Genomic DNA, 17,190 nt, shown 5'->3' on the forward strand with positions numbered 1-17,190 from the left:
CAGTATTATCCTGTTTATTTATTGTATTATTGGATTTCTTTTGAATTTATTTTATTAAGCATTATCATCGGAACATGATTTGAGTATATGGATTCTTATACTCTTTAACTTTGACTTATGACTTTGATTTGGGTCTATAGTATGTGGGTTCTTATACTCTTTGACTTTGACTTTGACTTATGACTTTGATTTGGGTCTAGATTGTTGAATCTTTAGAATCTCAGTTGATTTTATTAAATTGATTTTGGAAATTTGAATTGACTGTAATGATTGCCATAATTACTTGTTTTAAATAAGTCAACCTCATATATTTTAAATAGATATTCTATTACCTAACTATACTTTGATATGTGCTAAGATTGAAGAAGTTAGAGGACATTTGTAGAAAATAACGATGAGATTTTAAAGGCCACGACTTGTACGGTGAACTTGAACTATGTTATGATATTGAATTTTCATAACCTTACTCTTTGAAACTAAGAATTATTATTTTGGTATGGACCTTTATTCGGTACTTTTTAAACTTGTTGCTTCAAATCAAATGATTTTATAAGTCTTTTAAAAACTACCATATTGAGAGATGTTTCATAAAATGACCAACAAGAAGACCAAAATAGTCAAAAATAACGTGGCCAAATCAGATCACTAAATTGGAACCCTTGGTTGGTTCACCAAACTAGTTTGTCGGCCCACAAGAGTGGCCAGGTTCTTCATCCGGGTAGTCTGTTAGGGTGTCACAAGGTCGTATCAGGTGGGGTCACAGCTAGGGATGAGCATCAGAACTGGGTACCCACTTTTAGAACCGGAACCGCCTCGGAACTGTCGGTTTTGGAACTGGAACCACTTTAGGTGCCTAAAGTTATGGAACTGCCTTAAGTGGTTCTGGTTCTGGTTCCAGTTCTCGTTTTTTCGAAACTACCCGTTAGGTACCTGCCGGAACCGGTTTATATATATATATATATATATATATATATATATATATATATATATATATATATATATATATATATCTGTGTGTGTGTGTGTTACTTAGACCGGTTTAGAATATATTGATTCTATTTTGTCCGTCTTTGGTCCGAATTGATTTGATTTGGATCGAACTAAATTGCGGTTTTATCAACAAAAGATAACAAAATTAATGTAACTGGGTTATCCGCTCCAAGAACCAGAACCGCCGGTTCCGTGACTAGTTCCAAACATTTAAAAACTGCCTAGCGCGGTTCCGATTCTGGTTCTAACTTTCTAGGAACCGCCGGTTCCAGCTCTCACTAAATGAGGCGGGTACTCACTTATGCTCATCCCTAGTCACAACCATCATATACCACCTCTCATTGGTCCAGAATCGAACATTGTCGAGTTACCAATATTTTTTTTCATATTTAGTCGTTCGGGTGGCCATTCTTGAGGCACCCGATATTAGTTGGTTTTAGTAGTTGGTATGTAGTAGGAGATACATGTAATTAACTAAAGCATTTTTTTTGAACCGCTAATTCAAGCATCCTTTACATAGAACATCTTTTCATCAAACTTCTCATACCGGCCGGACCACTAGGTCACAAGCCACAAACCAAGAAGATATAAAACCAATCTATTCTATTAGCAAAGATATAAAACCAATCTATTCTATTAACTTAACCTACCATGATCACCACCCGTGAGTGAAGATAAAAGACTCAACTTGATATCTTGAAAGTTATTATAGATTAAAAAAATCCATATTTCTACCCATTCATTCCTCGGGACAATGATTAAAATAATTCCCAGTTGTGTGGTTATATTATATCTTAAATTCGAAACAAATTGAAATCACCCTAAATTGAATTACAAACTTCAATCCGTGACTCAAAAACATTTGGATATATATTAGTTTATTTATAGCGCGTACACCATATTTGCCAAAGCAATCCTACATGTGCTACAAGGATATACTCTTGTTTTTGGCCAACGCATACTCTCGTGAGTCATTATTCCTATAATTGATGTGGTCCTAAATAAGAAAAAAAAACACCCATGGATTGAGTAGAACTCGTTCACTTCCACATTCAATGCGAACTAGCTGCAAGCAGCCATGGCAGAACTCTGTGATTTGCAGGTCCATATCAATGGTCAACAAACATTCTATCTCCACGAGGTACCAATTACCATCACTTCTTCTCCTTCTTTCTTTTTTAAATCTCTCGGTACCTGATTAGGGTTTCATGCAGAAAACGATATCAAGATTCTCGGGGAAGTTAAGGAAGATCATCAAGAAAGAAAAGAGAAAAACCCAGATCAGAAAAACTGGAATCGAGATCAATGGTTTCCCTGGTGGGTCAGATGGGTTTGAACTGTTTTCAAGATTCTGCTACAACAATGGCGAAATCAATATCTCAGTATCCAACGTCTCTCTCCTCCATTGTTGTGCTGTTTTCTTAGCCATGAACGACACTCTCTTGCCCAAAACCACCGAAGTTTTCAACCGGATGTTCGACTGGTCTATTACTGACGTCATCGTCTGTCTCAAGAATTGCGCACCCTTCATCACCTACGCAGATTCTTCCGGTATCATCGAAAAACTCATCTCCACTCTCATCATCAAAATTACCCAAAACTCAGATTCCACCATTTTGTTCCCATCTTCATCTTCTTCATCTTCACCAGACAGTACTGTAAAGTCCAGTACTTTGTTACGACTCTCATCTTGTTCATCTAGCAAAGGTCTATGGTGGTTTGATGATATGGCAATTTTACCCCCAGCCATAATAGAAAGATTTGTAAAAGCCTTAGGTGCTTACGGCATTGAAAACAACAGTCTTGTCGTCACAAGATTCCTCCTCCATTACCTAAAAACCTCATCTCAATCAAAAACTCAATCCTTTTCAAAGTGCGACTATGGTGGTCTTGCGGACACAGCAGTTCATGGGGTGATTCTAATGGGGAAAACTGCATTTTCTTGTAGAGGGTTATTTTGGGTATTAAGAATTGTTTCGGGTTTTGGTTTGAGCAGAGAATGTAGAGGTGGGTTAGAGAGATTGATCGGCGGGGTTCTTGATCAAGCAAAAGTGGATGATTTGCTGGTGAGTAACAATGGATCAAGTGGTGTGTATGATGTGAATCTTGTTTTAAGATTGATAAGAGAGAGTAATAAAGTTGAGGGGGGGTGTTTGGACAGAATGAAAAAGGTTGGGGGGTTAATTGATAAATATTTGGGGGAGATTGCACCTGATCAGAACTTGAAAATATCAAAGTTTTTAGGGGTTGCAGAGAGTCTACCGGATTGTGCAAGAGATTGCTTTGATGGTGTCTACAAAGCCATTGATATATATCTTGAGGTAATTAATTCATTTAATTACCCACGTAAACTACTCACAATTAACTTACTTGAATAAAATATCTGCAAAAATCTTCTACTTATATCTGTCTTTGTGATACATGGAATTTTGGGATTGTTGTTAATGTGATGGTTGTCATAAACTTATAATTGTCACAATAATGATGTCCTAATTAAAAATGTATTCTTTTAGAAGATAATAGAGTAATTTAATTAAGTAATTTAAACCTAATTATAGCTTGAACATTATATATATCATTGAAATGCAATGTCATTATTTATAATATTCTTGATTTTGTATTAGTTAACTGATTGAATCTTGCTATGTATCTGAAAGTCAATAGATGCCTTTGAATGGATGAATATATATAGGGGCTATGAACATGGAGACAAAACATAAACTACAAGAGATATGACAAAATAAGTCTATTTCCTTTTTTTGAGTATAAAGCCATAAAACACATTAAATCATATTTACATGTTTGTCCTATTTTATCAAAATATAATTATTTGCAATTAAAGCACTACGTTTTTAAGATTCTGTTTTAAAAATGATATATATATATATATATATATATATATATATATATATATATATATATATATATATATATATATATATATATATATATATATAACTGTTAACATTAATTGAGAATTGGGAATTTGGGATACACCAAATTTTTCTATTTTGTATTTTATCAACCGTCATTGTATTTTTGACGAATACTTAAATTATTATAAATACTTAATTGAAAAAACAAATTTGTAATTCTATAACAAAAAAATTAAGAATATTATAATAGTAACCTATGCTCAAGGGAAATACTATTTATTATGGACCCTACCATATTCAAATTTATATTTCCAAGTCATTTGAGGACGTTTTATCTCATCTATCAATATTATTCTCTAGGGATGCATTATTGCCATTTTGGCCCTTTCTTCATCAAATAATAGTCTATCAGAATTATAAGATTTGGATTTACAGATAAAACGATATTTGTATCTGTATTCTGTCCATCTATTGCTATGTCATATTCAACACTTGAACCATAAAATAGCATATTTGTCTAAACCTGATAAAAGATAAAACTCATATATATATATATATATATATATATATATATATATATATATATATATATATATATATATATATATATATATATATATATATATATATATATATATATATATATATATATATCTTCTAGTGCTCAGCCGGTTTCATGGATGGCTCAAATCGATACCCCCTTTGTTTAAGCCTGTAAAGTACTATCAACTAGTACTAATGTGCGTACTATTGTATACGTTAATTTATTTTTGCTATTTATATGCTTTAACCACGGGGTAGTAGTTATATTGTAAGATTAATTATTTATTTATATATATAAAAAAACATAGAACGTGAAAAAAGGAATAAAAAAATGATGCGAGAAAGGTGTAGGACGATGCAGGCATGCACTTTGTCTGTGTCAACTAGTAAATGGACCAGAATCCAGTGGACGGCCACATGATTGCTGTGTATGTACCCTACTGCACCCTATCTCAGCTCAACTCTAAGTACTATTTACCTTTTTTACTTTGGTATCTTTATGATTTTCCACGTGGCCCCACATATCCTTCCAAGGATGACACGGGTGAATATTCTTGTAATATATGATTTTTAACTTTTATTATAACCAAGACAAATTCATTTATTATAACTGTACTGTTTGTTTCATACATCCAAAATGATATTGAATGCGTAAAAATCTATTTCATATAGTATAAGTTTAAACAAAGATTGATTATTGGTTAACCGTGTCTTTATTCTTCAGAATCATGATTTGTGAGGTATTAATTAATTACCGATTGTATATAACAAAAAGAGTTTGAATTCACAGTCGCATCCATGTCTATCGTTGGAAGAAAGATCAAGGCTATGTAGGTGCTTGAACTACGAGAAGCTAAGCTTGGAAGCATGCAAAGACCTAGCCAAAAACCCTAGGATCCCACCAAGAGTAGCAGTCCAAGCGCTTGTTTCACAGCATTCGAACATACCAAGTGCATACACCAGCGACCATAATGACTATTCCTACGTAAACGACCATGATCATGACACCCCTTTAACCAAAAGCAGCAGGGAACTCATGGTTCTCTATAACAACAATGATGCCAAGGACCATCTTCATTATGACTCTGCAGAAAATACCTCGAAAAGCAGCTCAAGGTACGACCACAAAGACGTTGATCCTGATGGTGTGGTGAAATTGAACCTGCAAAAGATGCAATGGAGAGTGGTGGAATTGGAGAAGGTTTGCAGGGAGATGAAAGGTCAGATGTCAAAAATGGTTAAGGGTGATCGGATCATGGTCTCTAGTTCGTCTCATGGTAGACCATTGCCAAGATTGTGTTGAACCTTTGGAGGTTTTACGGTTTATTTTTTGAATCCCCTTTTTTTTGTTCTTTTGAAGTGTATAAGCTATATGTTATGAGCGTGATTTTATGTATATTAATTGCTTGAAATATGGGTTTGATCAAATGGTTTTCCATTAGGCTTTACGGTACGCATGTCACATCACCTCTTTAATGTTTTTACTGTTAATTTTTTTATAAAAATAACCTTATAAATACCCTTACATTTTATTATTTTTCACACAAACATTTCAGTCTTCTTCTGTTTTCATAAACATTATACAAACAACTGAAAGATATAAATTTCTTCATCTTCTTCTTTATCATACAATGAGATGCTTTTACCACATTCGTTAAAGTTGTAGGCACCATTCTCGATCAAGAAGCACAAAGTTTGGATGTCAGAAAGACTGAAGCTATAGTAAACAAGATCATTCAACTACATACGAACTTCTAATACATGATTACTTTGACGATAATTGTTTGTACGAACACATGTCATTCAAATGACGATTCCATTTGACTAAACAAATATACATACATATAGCTAATGATTTGGAAAAGAATTACAATTTCTTTAAATTGAGATGGGATGTGGACGCCACAAATGAATATTTGAATATGTCTCAGAGAACAACATGGAAATATACATATTTGTTTTGTTAATATATTATAGAGCTTTACAATAACATATATTTGCGGAAATCTACAAGAAATATTGTTAAACATTTCTTTGAGGGACATAAAGCAGCATAGAGTTTCCTAATAATGCTTGGAACGTTGATTGTGCACATTGGACATAAGAAATTGTTCCAATAAATTATGAGGTAAATTCACTCAAGGAGATCATGGAATGTCGAATATAATGCTAGAAGCAATGGTGTCACAAGTTTTGTGGTTTTTACACACATTCTTTGTCGTTGTATGACCAAACAATGGCATAGACGTTCTTAATGATTTGTTGATATGCAATGGTATTTTAACAGGAAAAACACCAAACTTTTTGTTTGTAGTGAATAGAAATCAGTACATACATGAGTATTAACTTGTTAATGTGATATATCATGAGTACGTACGATGCATTTGTCAAAGCATGCCTATATCTATGAGATAAAAAAAATTGTTTGAAGTAGAGTAAGAATCGGCAAGGAAGGATGTGGAATGAGATTTTGGAATCCCTATGAAACATAGTGAACATTAGGCACAAGCATGGGGTCAAGAAAAATTAACCAAGAGAATGTATTCTTATATCATATTACACAATGTAGTACTAAAAGGAAAGGTCGGATTATTTGTATATATAATCCGAACGATGAACTTCTTATAAGTAAACAATTTGTATATGGTATCCCACAATACTTCTTGAGAGTTATAGAAATATGTAGTAAAGATACGCACAACAATGTTCGCGAATATTTAATAGACCATGTTGTTGGGTTTTATTAGCATCAATACACTATCTTAAGACAACATAAATAATCAAAAGATATATCTAAGTGTGTATGTATCCTAAATCTAGGTTTTACTAGTTATAGCAATGAATGTTAAAAACAACAAGAAAGAACATACTAACCTCTTCATTTCTTACTTGAGATCATATGAATGCCAGTGATTGCAGTGGACGAAGGATCTAAAGTAGGATCTCTTTAATGAAGTTAGACCCACAAAATCCAAAAGCAAAAAGGAAGAACCCTAGACTAGTGTAACACCCAAAGTCAGGAAGGCCAAGAAGCAAAGAAAACCCTAAGCAAAAGGGGTCAACTCGCCGAGTCCAGTGTGAAACTCGGCGAGTCCGAGTGGGATCCGGGTTCAGGAGTTAGTGACCGACTCGACGAGTCGGCTAAGGGGACTCGGCGAGTCTGGTCTGAACGAGGAAAACCCTAATCCCGGGAGTTGTATCCTATATAATGGGTGTTATGTCCCTCCCTCAGCCTCCTTATCATCATAGAGAACCTGTAAATCCTAGATTTCGTGTGAGCTTCCATCATTTGGGAGAAATAGCTTTGGAGGAAGGAAACTTTGGAAAGGAACTTGAAGATCAAGAAGGTTGCTTCAAAGGGGAGGTGAAGATCCGGGATCTACTTTAGTTTGTGTTCATCTTGGAGGTAATAAGCTGCTATCTTCCCTCCTTTGCATTTAGATCTACTTTTGTTATGAGATTTGGGGGTTTTATGGTTGTTTGAGACCCAATTCGAGTTTGCGACCTCGATATGTCGTTGCCACTTCAGATCTAGTGTTGGGATGGTCCAATATGTCATAAAGCATCAGAAGATGAGTAGTTGGTGAAGCCCTTTTGTCCCTAAACCTAGCCCTAGAGTGTTTTGAGCCAAGATCTCTTTAGTTATACGTAAAGTTTGCAACTTTACATGAGGATTGAGCTTTAGGAGTATGGATCTATGAGTTGGAGCCCATGCATGGCTCGAAAAGCCACTGTATGGATTAAGAATTGGAGCGACTCGGCGAGTCACATGGGTGGACTCGGCGAGTTGGATGAAGTTGGGCAGGAACTCGACAAGTTAAAAGAACAACTCGATGAGTCTATTGAAGATTGCCTTGGACTCGGCGAGTCTGTTCTTGGACTCGGCGAGTCAAGTCGCGAAACCCCAAACCTTTTCGAGTTAAGACTCGGATCAGTGAGTTGGGTGGGGACTCAGTGAGTTGGACAGGTCATGACATGGAAATCGGTGAACTCGGCGAGTCAGCAGGTAGACTCGGTTAGTAAGGTTGACCTGGAAGGTTGACCTTGACCAAGACTTGGCTATGACCAGAGTTGACTTAGTTGACTTTTGGGGGGATAGTTAGACTAAGTGTTGCATTGATATTGGCAGCTCGGGGAGCTAGTGGAACAGGAGTTCAAAGAGTTGTCGGGCAGCAGCTAGAGGGGTTATCAGCAAGAGCAGGTGAGTTTCCCTTTGTGTGAATGGGTCTAAGGACACAATTTCGGCCCATGTAGATACGAGTAGGAAGACCCGGGGGTTAGCCCTAGGCACAGTATGCTAGTATGATATTCAGGATGAGGTCCAATGATAGCGGGCGGGTGCCCAAGGAATGGTTTATATGATAGTTTATACTTGTTGTCTGTGTGATACATGTATGTGCCTGGTAGGGGGTGAGTGTGGGCGAGGTCCTGTATCTCACCAATAGCAGAGTGTGGATGGTGTTCCACATCTCATTAGCAGCAGAACAGGGGCGAGGCCCAAGTTAGGGAAAGAGTGAGTGTGGGTTGGGCCCGTATCTCACTATCCGTAAGGGCGTGGACGGGGTTCCATGACTCATCGGTAGCAGTACAAGGGCGAGGCCCAAGATAGGCGAGGCCTCAGGACAGGATCTGTGAGTATATATTAGCTTATGTGTTGTTATATGCTTATGTGCTATTATATGTTAGTGGGCGGGGCCCAGTGATAGGCGAGGCCTAAGTTAAACAAATATGTATCCGAGCGGGGCTCGAAGTCAGGCGAGGCCTGGAGCGGCAGGGCCGTTGTAGCGGGCGAGGCCCAGAATAGCGGGCGTGGCCCAGTATGTGCAGTATGTGGTTATGCATGGTATGTGGTAGGGTGGGGAACTCACTAAGCTTCGTGCTTACGGTTTTCAGTTTTGGTTTCAGGTACTTCCGGCAGCGGAGGGAAGAGCTCGGGGTGATTGCATGACACACACCATAGATTAGACAGCCTGGGAATGTTTTACTCTGATAATGAACATGTGTTTTGGAAATTAATACTCTGGTTATCATATGGATTGATAATTAGGTTTTAAGTAATGTTTTATAAAAGAAATTTTTAGTCTTGAAATTTGGGACGTTACAAGTTGGTATCAGAGCCTTGGTTTGAGGGATTCAGACATGCTCTCGAGTGTGTTTGAACTCAAACTGAGGATTAGTATAAAGGTTTTCAAAATGAAAAGACAGATTGTAAAAAGAAAGTTTTGAGAAATAAAACAGTTTTAGAAAAGCAAAAAGAATTCAAAAAGAAAAGAATTTTGATAAGAGAAAACGATGTGGTGCATGCAATCAGCCGAGATCAAGTAAGTACCCCAAAATACCCATACAAGTTTATGTTATGATTATCAGTTAATAGAACAGCATGCTAGATTAGGACTAAGGATCTAGGGAGGATGTCTTATGTGCTTGTTATATGTGCTTTGAGTTGTATGATAGTGTTGATTAGATAGTAGTAGGATAGCATGTTTAGGTTATGCCTGAGATTATGAGTTTGTGTTGCATGCTAGTACAGATTCTTGGTATGATATTATGATTGCTTGAGTATGTTATAGTTAGATTTTTCCGCTTTTCTGAATGTTGCTTGCTTTGTGCATTCTGGGATTCCGAGTGATGGGAGTTAGTCATTAGGTGGATACATCATGTCACATGTGATCAGGGTTGAATAATCTCAGAGTGCTAGATTTGGCCCTATTGCGCAGCTCATGTTTGAGTCCAATCGTTGTAGGGACGAGTCTTTTACTCGAAGGATTATCTAAGCCTCGTCATATGTGATGGTATCCAGGTAATGGTTAATTGGCATCACAAGGAGTCCTTCAGCAGCTGAGGACTGGTTTGGTTTGAGTCAGAGTTTTCCCTAGGGCAAGTCTAGGATGAGGTAGGGTTGGGAGCAGTAGTAGTAGAAAAGGGACCTGATGGAGTCAAAGCAGTTCTTAAGGAAAGTACGGATAGATGTGGAAGGTAGTATGGGCCCGTACTACTGAAAGCAGAGGATCCGTACTCGATTCGGGAAAGGTCGAAACAAGACCGTGAACCTAGTAGTGCGTGTGTTCGGTCTCGCAGTAGTGATAAGTATTCTGATAGTGGTTGTGTTATATTTTTAGCATGGTGACGTTGCGAGAGAAACCAGTGAGCGGATCAGGCACCGGAGAGGGATCAGGCTCGGGTTCAGGAGTCGAGCAGCTCGAGGAGCGAATGAGGGAGTTGATATCAGCTGAGGTTATGCGCAACATACTAGACCAGACTCCTTTGATCTTTGGCACGGTCAAGGAGGGTATATTGGAGATTTTGGATGAGAGGTTGGGAGCCTTGCGTATCGAGATGATGGGTTTGATGGGAGCGCGTACTTTAACATTTCGACAGTTCAGGGCTTGCCGGGCACCAGATTATCATGGGGCTAGGGACCCCATCACTAGCAGCAGATGGTTGGCTGATGTTGTCAATGCATTACGTACGAGCCGGTGTCCCGAGGGGGACAAGGTCAGACTCTCTTCCTATCTTCTGAAGGACAGAACGAGGGATTGGTGGGAAGATATTGGTCATGCTTTGGGTGATGATGACGCGTTGGACGCGATGACATGGGGTGATTTTTCATCCAGGTTCAGGGCGGAGTTTTTGCCAATTATTGAGGTGCAACAGTTGGCACGGGAGTTTCAGAATTTGACGGAGACCACTGAGACTATGGCGGAGATCACCGCCAAGTTCAGGGAGAGGACCCTTCTTGTTCCGCAGTATGTCGCAGATGAGGAGATGAAGAAGGCCCGATACCATGAGATGTTGAGGGATGAAATCAGGCAGTTTGTGAGCAGGTCCAGCTGTAAAACGTTGGAGGATATGATCGCGCGAGATAGAGAGAGAGAGAGAGAGAGAGAGAGAGAGAGAGATTGATTTGGAGCAGATTCGAAAGAGGAAGCCGGATGAGATTCAAGGGTTCGGGCAAAAGTCCCAAGGGATCGGATTCGAGATCGAGGGATTATCAGGACCGCAGTTGGTGCAGGAAGCGTGGCAGGGCGCACGGGGGCTCGTGTAGGTGTGGTAACGGTGGTGAGTCTGGCTGCTTCAAGTGTGGTCGGACTCTTCATTTTAGCAGGGATTGTACTGCTACCACCACATAGGAATCCAACTTGATATGTTTTCACTGCAACCAGCGGGGCCACAAGAAGGCCCAGTGTCCCAGTTTGTTTTCGGCAGGATGGGTGATGGCACCTACCCCTACAACTTTGAGGATCATAGACGCCCGTCAGGGCCGCACGGAGGCGCCTGCGGTAGGAGGCAGGGCTTTTCAAATGACTACCCTGGAGACGCGAGAAGCGCCGAACGTTGCAAGTATGTGACTTCCGTTTTTAGTTCTTTTATTTGCGCATGATTATATTGTTATGGTTCTTCATCATTATCGGTATGAGTATTTTATTTTGTGTGGCTTGTTGTGATCAAGTTATATGCCATCTGCATACCTTGGATATTGAATAGTGATTAAGGGATGGGCTCTATCGGACAAGGATGCTTAGGATGCATTATCTGTAGCATGACTGGGAAGGACTTGGTATGTCTCGCTAGTTCGGAGCTGTATAGTTTCAGAAATGGACTGGTTAGATCCCTAGCTATAGTAAGCTTGTGGTTTCTCAGCAGATTGATTATGGATTGGTAGCAAGCATTGGGTTTTCTTTTCGAGCATTGAGCAGCGAGGGGTAAGCAGGATCGAAGTGGGGGAGAATCCTCCGAGTGTTCAAGGGTAAAAGCACGCAGGTCCAGAATGAGTACGCGATCTCTGAGAAGGAAAAGAAGTAGTACAACGTTCGATGGTTAGTACGTGGTTGGGAATCCCGGTTAAAGCATGGTAGAGCGGCGGGAGAGCCGCAACTTCCTCCAGCAGCGGTCAGTGGTGGAAGGTGATGTAAGACTGCAGGTAAGCCGTAGCATTCCATAGTAGCTTCGTTAGCGGAGTTGGGGCGAGGCCCTTATCTCTTAGTGATCAGAAAGGGATCAGGAATGGGTAGTGGATGAGAATAGTAGGGAGTTGCCTGTATCGCCCTAGTGAGGTGAGACCTTGGGAGAGGCCGCTCCAGGGTGTAGTTGGGTGAGACCCATGGGCGAGGCCCGTATGAGAGTAGCAGTATAGGTGAGACTTGAGAGTAGGGTTGCTCAGTAGTATGGTTGGGTGAGACCCGTGGGCGAGGCCCGTGAATTTTAATAGCACAGGTGAGACCTGTTAGGGACCGTAGTGTCGGATAGGGGATCGAGGATCCCAGGATTGTAGTGCCTGAATGGCAGAATAGATTGAGCAGTTATAGATAGTCAAAGTGTCTTCGAAAGTCGCTGGGAGCGACTAGGAGTTGTGCTAGGACTAGCGACCGGTGGGAGCCGGTAATCCAGATATTGATAGATTGGTAGGGACCAGGGTGGTCTCAGTTCATCCGGAAGGCAGATAAGGAATAACAGAAATTTTCAATCAGTAGCAGTGTTGGTAAGCAGTCTAAGGTGGAATTCAGTTAGTGGATCGTGGGGTGCTCGACACCAAAGTATAGTAGAAAGAAAAGCCCAATGGATACTGGCGATAATGACCCGTAATGGAGGTAGCGGGAGGAATGGATTTGGTGAAGGATAGGACCTTCACAATGATAAAGGAAATAGTTGGTTATGGAGCATCGCCTTAGGAAGGCAAAAAAATGCACAAGGAAAGAGGGGGTGAACCCCTATGGGTTCAAATACAGTACTCGGCTAGTACCAGAAGGATTGTCGTTTGAGTAAGTTGTGTTTCCAGAATGTTCAGGGTCAGGGTTGACACGAGATTATTATTATCCGCAAGGATTAATGTTCTTCATGAGGACCGGGAGAAAGGCCAGCGAAGGTAGGCAGCGGGTGTTGGATTAATAGTAGGGTATTGGAAGCAGATCGCAGGCGGTGGGCCATAGCAAACTTCGAGGATGAAGTTTATTTAAGTGGGGGAGAGTTGTAACACCCAAAGTCAAGAAGGCCAAGAAGGAAAGAAAACCCTAAGTCAAAGGGGTCAACTCGCCGAGTCCAGTGCGAAACTCGGCGAGTCCGAGTGGGATCCGGGTTCAGGAGTTAGTGACCGACTCGGCGAGTCGGCTAAGGGGACTCGGCGAGTCTGGTCTGAATGAGGAAAACCCTAATCCCGGGAGTTGTATCCTATATAATGGGTGTTATGTCCCTCCCTCAGCCTCCTTATCATCCTAGAGAACCTGTAAATCCTAGATTTCGTGTGAGCTTCCATCATTTAGGAGAAATAGCTTTGGAGGAAGGAAACTTTGGAAAGGAACTTGAAGATCAAGAAGGTTGCTTCAAAGGGGAGGTGAAGATCCGGGATCTACTTTAGTTTGTGTTTATCTTGGAGGTAATAAGTTGCTATCTTCCCTCCTTTGCATTTAGATCTACTTTTGTTATGAGATTTGGGGATTTTATGGTTGTTTGAGACCCAATTCGAGTTTGCGGCCTCGATATGTCGTTGCCACTTCAGATCTAGTGTTGGGATGGTCCAATATGTCATAAAGCATTAGAAGATGAGTAGTTGGTGAAGCCCTTTTGTCCCTAAACCTAGCCCTAGAGTGTTTTGAGCCAAGATCTCTTTAGTTATACGTAAAGTTTGCAACTTTACATGAGGATTGAGCTTTAGGAGTATGGATCTATGAGTTGGAGCCCATGCATGGCTCGAAAAGCCACTGTATGGATTAAGAATTGGAGCGACTCGGCGAGTCACATGGGTGGACTCGACGAGTTGGATGAAGTTGGGCAGGAACTCGACAAGTTAAAAGAACAACTCGACGAGTCTATTGAAGATTGCCTTGGACTCGGCGAGTCTGTTCTTGGACTCGGCGAGTCAAGTCGCGAAACCCCAAACCCTTTCGATTTAAGACTCGGATCAGTGAGTTGGGTGGGGACTCAGTGAGTTGGACAGGTCATGACATGGAAATCGGTGAACTCGGCGAGTCAGCAGGTAGACTCGGTTAGTAAGGTTGACCTGGAAGGTTGACCTTGACCAGGACTTGGCTATGACTAGAGTTGACTTAGTTGACTTTTGGGGGGATAGTTAGACTAAGTGTTGGATTGATATTGGCAGCTCGGGGAGCTAGTGGAATGGGAGTTCAAAGAGTTGTCGGGCAGCAGCTAGAGGGGTTATCAGCAAGTTTAGCAAGAGCAGGTGAGTTTCCCTTTGTGTGAATGAGTCTAAGGCCACCATGCCAGCCCATGTAGATACGAGTAGGAAGACCCGGGGGTTAGCCCTAGGCACATTATGCTAGTATGATATTCAGGACGATGTCCAATGATAGCGGGCAGGTGCCCAAGGAATGGTTTATATGATAGTTTATACTTATTGTATGTGTGATACATGTATGTGCCTGGTAGGGGGTGAGTGTGGGCGAGGTCCTGTATCTCACCAATAGCAGAGTGTAGATGGTGTTCCACATCTCATTAGCAGCAGAACAGGGGTGAGGCCCAAGTTAGGGAAAGAGTGAGTGTGGGTTGGGCCCGTGTCTCACTATCAGTAAGGGCGTGGATGGGGTTCCATGACTCATCGGTAGCAGGACAAGGGCGAGGCCCAAGATAGGCGATGCCTCAGGACAGGATCTTTGAGTATATGTTAGCTTATGTGTTGTTATATGCTTGTTTGCTATTATTTTTTACCGGGCGGGGCCCAATGACAGGCGAGGCCTAAGTTAAACAAATCTGTATCCGAGCGGGGCTCGAAGCCAGGCGAGGCCGTTGTAGCGGGCGAGGCCCAGAATAGCGAGTGTAGCCCAATATGTGCAGTATGTGGTTATGCATGGTATGTGTTAGGGTGGGGAACTCACTAAGCTTTGTGCTTACGGTTTTCAGTTTTGGTTTCAGGTACTTCCGGTAGCGAAGGGAAGAACTCGGGGTGATCGCATGGCACACACCATATATTAGACAGCCTGGGAATGTTTTACTCTGATAATGAACATGTGTTTTGGAAATTAATACTATGGTTATCATATGGATTGATAATTATGTTTTAAGTAATGTTTTATAAAAGTGTAACACCCAAAGTCTGGAAGGCCAAGAAAGGAAAGAAAACCCTAATTTTAAAGGGCGACTCGGTGAGTCCAAGGAGAAACTCGGCGAGTCCGACCGGGATCTGGGTCGAGGAGTAAGTGACCGACTCGGCGAGTCGGCCAAGGGGACTCGGCGAGTCTGGTCTGTGCGAGGAAAAACTTAAAATCGGGACTTGGAGCCTATTTAAACGCCTCATTCTCTCCCCTAGGGTTCCTTTACTGCCTCTCTAACCTAGAACACCAAACCCTAGCCGCCATATCCATAATTTGAGCCATTTGTTGCCTTGAAGGGTGCATCAAAGCTTGGAGAAGGAAGAAGGAACTTGGAGGAGCAAGAAAGGACTATAGATCTGGGATTGTAAGTACATTTCTGAGCATTTGGAGGTAATAAACTAGTTCTTGGACCCTTTTTGCACCTAGATCTATGTGTGGTTGTTGGGGCTTTTTTTATCCATAATGTTATTCATTTGAGTTAGAAGCCAGATCTGAAGTTGCTACTTCAGATCTAAGCCTATTATGGTCTTGAGAAGCATAAAGTATCAGCCCTTGAGTTGATTATGGAGCCTCTTTGCCTTAAACCCTAGTTTATGGTGTATTTTGCCTAGATCTCCTTCTCTACACGTAAAGTTTTCAAATTTACGTGAGAAATAGCCTTGGGAAGGGTAGATCTCCAGGTTGGAGTCCATGCATTGTAACACTAATTTTTCAAACAAATTTTTTCGATTTTTATAAAACATAATTCCATCAATATTCATAGAAACACCCCTTTTAATTGTTCAACAAAATAGTACAAAATCCCAAGATCAAAATGTCAAGCTCCAAACGTGTGTGTACGGATCAAGCCGGCGCCTTCCCACGGTCGTCACTAGTACCTGAAACAAATAACATCAACACTGTAAGCACAAGGCTTAGTGAGTTTCCCAAAATACTACATATAACACATATTAGCCACTCGAGGCTATAACTCTGTGGGTCCGTGCACCCAAACTCCGTGAACCCTCAGGTTCTAACTCTGTGAACCTTCCGGTTCTAACTCTGTAAACATGCACAGCATCAAACACATAAAAGTAATGCAGTACAACACATAACATACATAGCATACAAATACTCTATCACATAACTTTGGTTACCTACTCAAGGTAAAGTATAGTGAGAAGACTCACCTCGCGTGTCTCGGTAAACCGCAACCCTGAAATCGCTAAACACTCGATCTGCCGAGCTGAAGTCCCCCTATAGCACAATACATCTCTAATTAACACTTTCCCAACTAGGGTTGACCATACCATTGTTGGATTAATGTCTAAGTCCATAACTATAATTGGTAAGACTTGACCCGACCCGGCATGGTCCATTTGGGTTGCATGGCATCATGCACTTGGATAGACTATAATGAGAGAAATAAGACACTTACGGTTATTAATATATTATAAGTTCTAGTATATTAATAATAAGAATAATAAGATTATTTAATTAGTATTGATCAAGAATTAATCTAGGATTAATTAAGTGATCAAAAGAAGACTAATTAAATATATGGGTTGATTGTGTAAATCATCCATACTTATATAGTGGGCTAATGCTCCATGGATTATCTAGTTGGGCCAAAACCCATATGATGCTCCATGGATGCTCCATGGTGTATTTGAACCCATGGATCCAAGGAAATGGAAAGTCATGACAATTAGGGTTTACCCTAATTGTAACACTATATAAAGATATTATTCTTCCCAAAA

General features: G+C 40.5%; 1 protein-coding gene across 1 annotated transcript; it reads left to right on the forward strand.

The window, feature by feature from the left end:
• The first annotated feature begins 1,887 nt into the window (after nucleotides 1–1,887).
• On the forward strand, nucleotides 1,888–5,837 carry LOC145035034 (BTB/POZ domain-containing protein At1g50280-like). The gene is made up of 3 exons (XM_078983604.1): nucleotides 1,888–2,131; nucleotides 2,205–3,311; nucleotides 5,200–5,837. The coding sequence occupies exons 1-3, from the start codon at nucleotides 2,069–2,071 to the stop codon at nucleotides 5,710–5,712; spliced, it is 1,683 nt and encodes a 560-aa protein (XP_078839730.1). The 5' UTR covers nucleotides 1,888–2,068; the 3' UTR covers nucleotides 5,713–5,837.
• The last annotated feature ends 11,353 nt before the right edge of the window (nucleotides 5,838–17,190 follow it).

The sequence above is a fragment of the Lactuca saligna genome, chromosome 3 (genome assembly GCF_052625555.1).
Source record: "Lactuca saligna cultivar CGN05327 chromosome 3, ASM5262555v1, whole genome shotgun sequence".
Classification (NCBI taxonomy): Eukaryota; Viridiplantae; Streptophyta; class Magnoliopsida; order Asterales; family Asteraceae; genus Lactuca; species Lactuca saligna.

What these genes read in the sequence shown, in the direction of transcription:
- LOC145035034 (XM_078983604.1), top strand. Translation starts at nt 2,069, where the DNA reads ATGGCAGAACTCTGTGATTTGCAGGTCCATATCAATGGTCAACAAACA. An exon ending in AAACATTCTATCTCCACGAG is followed by an intron (nt 2,132 to 2,204) that starts GTACCAATTACC and finishes GGTTTCATGCAG; the next exon opens with AAAACGATATCAAGATTCTC. An exon ending in CCATTGATATATATCTTGAG is followed by an intron (nt 3,312 to 5,199) that starts GTAATTAATTCA and finishes TTGAATTCACAG; the next exon opens with TCGCATCCATGTCTATCGTT.